Consider the following 6,437-nt stretch of genomic DNA (forward strand, 5'->3'; position numbering starts at 1 on the left):
TTGTTACTATTGATATTTGCACATGCGGCGTGACAAGGTGGGATATATATATATATATATATATATATATATATATATATATATATATATATGTGTGGGTTGCGCATGTGGCGAGACAAGGTGGGAACATTATTATGCACATGTGGCGAGACATGGCGGGCATTTATGTTACTATTGCACACGTGGCGAGACAAGGTGAGCTGTGTCAGGGATTGATTTGTGATGATTTGTGGCCTGGGGGAATTCTTATGGTTGATATTTGTGAAGTAGTATACATACCTGTGTGAACTTTATGTTGTGAAAGCTGTGAGAAAATATTCTACGTGCTGCCCATTCTTTTTCCTTATACTTATTTGCTGATATGGACTATGGTAGAATACTTGCACAAGCATACACGTAGTTAAGCACTCTTATCGGATAAGAGGTGTTCTTGATATTATTGAGCATAGATGCTCACCCTTGTTTACTTGTCTTCTATCTGAGAATGGCTCTATTGGCACGTGAGTCGTCAGTGTGGTCATGAGGTGTTATGAGGGCATAGGATGCCAAGTGTTAGGATTCAGGTATTGAGACCCGTGAGTTGTGAATGATCCGAGGTTCGGTATCTCGTGGAGTTGTTGACTAAAACCTGATGTAAAAGCGGTTGTAATTACTGAGTTATTACTTGTCCTTGTTGTATTCGTGATTCCGGATTTAGGTTGTTTTCCATTTACTTTATCTGCGTCATTTTCATGATATTCCGCTGATACTTGTTGTTTTCTTACTTTAATTCCATTACTGTACTGTGAGCCATATTGCATAGTCTTTATGTATACATCATACTTCTGTTATTCATGTGCTTATATCTGTTCAGTTTATTAGACCAGTAGGTGTCTTGACTGTTCCTCGTCACTACTCCACCGAGGTTAGTCTTGATACTTACTGGGCACCGCTGTGGTGTGCTCATGCTACTCTTCTGCATATTTTTGTACAGATCCAGGTACTTGTTCGTTAGCTAGCTGAGTGGACTGTTGCTGTGGAGACTCAAGGTAAACCTGCTGCTGCGTTCGCAGGCTTCGGAGTCACCTTTCAGTTTTCGTTTTGCACTGTTTATTCTTATTTCTAGACAGTTGTATTTAGAAGTTTTCTAACAAATACTCTGTAGAGCTTATGACTTGTACTACTGATTTTGGGATTTTAAGAGATTCTATTTAAATAATATTGTTGTTTTAATTATTGTTAGGCTTACCTAGTCTCTAAGACTAGGTGCCATCACGATACCCAACGGAGGGAAAATTAGGTCGTGACAACCACATTTGCGCGCATAAACGGTATCGCTAACATCCAATTGGTTTCGTATACGCGTTCTCTTCTGCACTTGTATTCGACCCAAATAGTCCTTGTTACACACTATTTTAAATGGTTCCGGCGGCCAATAATGCTCAGCACCCACTTGCTGCAACTGCCCACTATAGGTGTTTAAGTAAGCAGGAACACTATATTGTTTATCAACGTAGTTGGTTGGTCCTAAACCTGTATGTTGAAAGCACCTGATGGCATATGAGCACGGCATGTGGTAGATGTACCATTTCCCACAAGAGCATAACCTTCTAGATTCATTTATGGTATGTTTATTCCCCCGATTTTGATGGATAGCGGTGCAAACTTCAAAACATTTATGTCGTGATCATACTGCAAAAATAAATGCCAATGTGCTCGCCACCTGCATTTCTCAAATCTCTTCATCGGCAGTGGCATAAATTAAACACCCCTTTCCATCAATGATGTTGCAACTGCAGCCTTTTCAACAAACCTCTCCGCCATCTGCTTGAACGACATCTGCACCATGGCAGTGACAGGCAATCCTCTTGCCGACTTCAATAACCTGTTGAAAGACTCTGACACGTTTGTAGTCAGAATTCCCCATCTTCTTCCACCATCCGCATGCAAAGTCCACTTGTGAAGCTCATGTCGCATCAACCAATGATAGGCTCTCTCGTCTTCCTGCCTGATAGATTCCATGTGCCTCCGAAATTTATGCTCTTGGTGGTCTGTTGCTGCCATCCACATCAAATCATGCAGATCCTTGTAGGGATGTGCCTTCTGGAAATTGGCCTTAAAGTGCCTCACACAGTAACGGTGGTAGGCATAAGGTTCTTGCCATGCAGGCAAGTTCTCTACTGAACTTAAGATACCACAATGCCGATCAGATATTAGACAAATGCCGGAACGCTGTTTGACAACGTGCTCATTCAAATGGTTCAAAAACAGCGTCCACGTCTCTTGGCTTTCATTGGCACAAATAGCAAAAGCTAGAGGAAATATTTGTCCATTAGCATCTACTGCAACGGCTATCAACAACTTGATATCATACTTTCCATAGACATGAGTGCCTTCTATGGATATTACCGGCCGGCAATGCGAAAAATCATCAATTGCTGGTTTAAATGCACAGAACACGTAATTGAATATATATTCTGATTTTCCCGGATTACGCTCAAGCTTCCATTCAACAACCGTCCCGGGATTAAAGTGTTGCAGTGCGGCCATGTACTTGGGTAGAGCTGCAAATGACTTATCCCACTTACCATAAATAATTTCAAACGCACGTTTACGCCCGAGAAATGCCTTTCTTTTGGTAATTATATGACCATATTCCTGTTGGACTGATGTAATGCATTCTCTGATTTTATACCTTATGGACACTTCAAGGTGTGGAATAAGGATAAGAGAAATCAAGTCAATATCCAAGTTGTAGTGATTCCCATTGAATGTGTCCATTTCACATTTGTGGGTTGGAATATATTTACCCACTTTCCACAAACCTGTGTTCTTCTTGCTCGCACGCAGCATCCAATGACAACCCGTAAATCATCTGTGACAAACAACCTTGTATACATCCGGACTTGAATCTCATACCGTCATCTTACGACACTCTTTTACACTGTACATTTTTGCCGCCCTGCTTAGGCACACTTTATCAGGAAAAAGCATGCCCTTTGCCAGCACCGTTGGTCTAGAATCATCCCACATTATTGTCCAAATTTCATCAAAATCCTTTGTGAGAGCATCCACATCCGGCATACTTGACAAGTTATCAAGGTAGGAAATCTTCCTTGAATGAAACGACACTTGGGACTCGTACACTCTTGGTCTAACGGGGGGTGGAGCATACTCCCTCGTCAAATCAGGTCCTTCATTCTCTTCCTCCTCGTCACCATCCTCACGGGGGAAGGGTGTGTCGTCTCCGGAATCATCGGCATTGTTGTCATAATCACTGTTCTCTTTCTCACTCTGTGCATCTGCCAGATCCCGATTTAATATGTCATCTTCGGACAATTGAGTGAGGACAGGTGGTTCAACTTGCTCGTTTTTACTGCACAAACAACAAAATAATAAGCTACTGAAATTAATAAATACTTCTCATATAGCTGTATCACTTCACTTACAAGTCGTAATGTGTTGACATTCCTTGATGGACATTATCCTATTGGTGATGACTCTCGGATGGACCACCATGATCCAACACACCAGAACTACGCATATTCCAACTGGGCGTGAGTTCATAACTTGTAAAAGTCATATCTGGCCGGTACCCCCTGTTGAATATATGAGTGTTAATACAAATTCAATACAACAAAAATATGCATCGTAACACTAAGGAAAATTGAAGTTTATCACTCGTCTTATAGATTATGTAAAGTAGGAGAAAAATTATTTCCTCACCCCTCATTCGCCCGTGGTGATAAGTTTAAATCAGGATAAACTCTTTCATCTGGAACCTATCCGGCAAAAACTACTCCAGAATAACCACTCGATGACTGAGGGTTATCCCTACTATGAGCAACCTCATTATTGCGAACGTCTTCGACCTTGACGTGCATTTCCAACATTATTATCACAAGAAATTCCCGGTATTTATCCGGAGTCCTCAAAAAATCCCTCAAAGTTTCATCATCGTCGATGTTAAACTCAGCATAACAAGCAAACCCTTGCGGAGTGACGGAATACGGATATCTTCCGGTTACTTTAAGGTTCACCGAACGTTTCCTCACACTCATTTTATTACATAACAACGATATCAATCTATTGTACTCCATTGTAAGTGGCAACTTAACATGACACTGTGGAGATAAACTATAGCTCACAGAGTTATTCGCCATCACAACCTCACCCTCCCTCCCCAATATAATGAAATCCTTACTTTTCGCTTTTTAGACATTATGAAAAAAATGCTTGAGAATTTAACAAGAAGAAAAATTTGAACAAGAGTTAGGAATATTTTTGAATGGATTTTTGTAAAATCCTAACGCCTTTAAATAAGGCAATGCCTAGCTTGGTGGGCTGAATTTGTTTAGGTATATCGCTCTTTTAAATAGCGCTATACCCATTTGAATTATTGTTATAACAGTTAAACGCAGAAGACTTATTGGTGGGTCCACAAAACAGGTATAAAGCGGTTATATATTGTGCTATGTATATAGCGCGGTTTAGAAGAGCATTATATATATGTATAACGCAGTTTACAGTGGCGTTATATATATATATATATAACGCTCTTTTAAAGAGCGCTATACTTTAACGGCCAAAACTCCGTTAAAGTATATCGCTCTTTAAAAGAGCGCTATATATAAAAATATTACTCTTTTTTTTAAACACATATTTTCGTCACACTTGTCCAAAAGAATCACAAATGGGTTCTGGACTCGGTTTTTAGTATAAAATTCAGCGAATCAATTATAGTATCCATATTTTCTTAATATTTTTGTTTTCCAATAGGGAAAAGGTTGAAAAATAAAAAATTAGTTTATTTTTAGAAGTGATTTTTTTAAAAGTATTTTTCGAAAGTACTTTTGGAGAAAAATAGTTTGTGTTTGGCTAATCAATTTGGAAAACACTTTTAAGCAACAATTTGTGTTTGGCTAATCAATTTGAAAAGCACTTTTGAGCAACAATTTGTGTTTGGTCAAACTTTTCAAAGAATGCTTTTAAATAGTATTAAATTACTAATAAGGATATGAAGAGATTTATTTAATAATTAATATTATATAAGCAGATACATAATCATAAATATATATTATTAAAGATAATAATTAAGTTTTTTTATCTTATTTAAGTAAAATATAAAAATAAAATAGAAAAGCACTTTATTCTTTCAAGATGATTCAAATATATCAAAATATTATTCAATAAATATGAAAGTTTACTCTAAAAGTCATTAATTATTTAATAGTTTAAGCTAAGTAAGATTATTTTGGTATATATAATATTTTGCTAAGAAGTTACTTTAAGCAGAAGCTATTTTTTTGTGCTTCTCTGCTATGCATGATGCGCTATTTGTTTCTTTTATCTTATTTCCTTCAATTGTTAATATTGGTTTATTTTTTTACTGTTCTTGAGTCGAGGGTATATCGAAAACAATCTCTCTTCCTTCATAAGGTAGGGATAAAGTCGGCATACACAGATTCTACGTGTGGGATTACACTGAGTTTATTGTTATTGTTGTCTACTTTTTTTGCGCTTCTCAAAAACAGCTTCTTTTCTAACAAAAAGTTAGAGAAAAAAATATTTCTTGAGAAACATGTACTTTTGATCCTGAGAAAAGCTTGACCAGTTTCTTATGTACTTTTGGCCCCGGAAAAGCGTGACCAGACTATAATTAGTCAGCAAGGTTTTCAAACTATAGTCACAATATCTATAATTTTAAATACTCCTATTTCTTAAGAGCTTTGAGTTGTACTTCGTGCATGGATTCCAACCAAAGCCACAATATAGTCGAAACGGGTTCACACACCATAGTCACAAATATCCATAATTTCTTTCTCAAGTAAAACGTCTTTGAGGCAGAGAACAGACATCATCATTTACTTCATATGTTTAACATCTACTCCTTCCGTCTCAAATTATCTGTCGTAATTTTTAAAATAGTTGTCTCAAATTATTTGTCATTTTAAAAATTTAAAATTAAATAAATTTTTTTTTTCTACCTTTAATATTAATTATTTTTGAAGACTACAAACACCTTAATTATGATTAAGTATTAAATGAAGATAAATTATATCTTAAGACATAAATAATGATAAAATAGTCAAAAAAAACCTTTCTTATTTAATATTTTTTGAAAGACGTATAAAAAAGAAACACGACAGATAATTTGAGACAAAGGGAGTACAAAGTAAACACTCAATAGTTATCCATAAAGTCCATAATGATTAACTAATACTCAGTCCAAAAAGAAAATCCAGAAGAAAAAAGTCATTTAATAAATCAAGATTAGCAATCCAGTATAATCCCACTAGTGAAGTCTGGGGAATGTAGTGTGTACGCATATGAGAAGGTAGTATGTACGCATACCTTACCCCTATCCTGAGGTAGAAAGGCTATTTCCGATAGACCCTCGGCTCCCTTCCCTCCAAGAACTCCTCACCTTGCTCTTGGGGTGACTCGAATTCACAACC

General features: G+C 36.9%; 1 protein-coding gene across 1 annotated transcript; it reads right to left on the reverse strand.

The window, feature by feature from the left end:
• Window positions 1-1,740: 1,740 nt before the first annotated feature.
• Window positions 1,741-2,760, reverse strand: LOC138908353 (uncharacterized). Its single transcript, XM_070199015.1, has 2 exons — window positions 2,080-2,760; window positions 1,741-1,854 (listed from the first exon to the last, which is right to left on the reverse strand). The coding sequence occupies exons 1-2, from the start codon at window positions 2,758-2,760 to the stop codon at window positions 1,741-1,743; spliced, it is 795 nt and encodes a 264-aa protein (XP_070055116.1).
• Between the last annotated feature and the right edge of the window lie 3,677 nt (window positions 2,761-6,437).

This window comes from Nicotiana tomentosiformis, chromosome 1 (assembly GCF_000390325.3).
Source record: "Nicotiana tomentosiformis chromosome 1, ASM39032v3, whole genome shotgun sequence".
NCBI lineage: Eukaryota > Viridiplantae > Streptophyta > Magnoliopsida > Solanales > Solanaceae > Nicotiana > Nicotiana tomentosiformis.

What these genes read in the sequence shown, in the direction of transcription:
- LOC138908353 (XM_070199015.1), bottom strand. Translation starts at nt 2,760, where the DNA reads ATGGACACATTCAATGGGAATCACTACAACTTGGATATTGACTTGATT. An exon ending in TTAAGGCCAATTTCCAGAAG is followed by an intron (nt 1,855 to 2,079) that starts GCACATCCCTAC and finishes AGGTTATTGAAG; the next exon opens with TCGGCAAGAGGATTGCCTGT.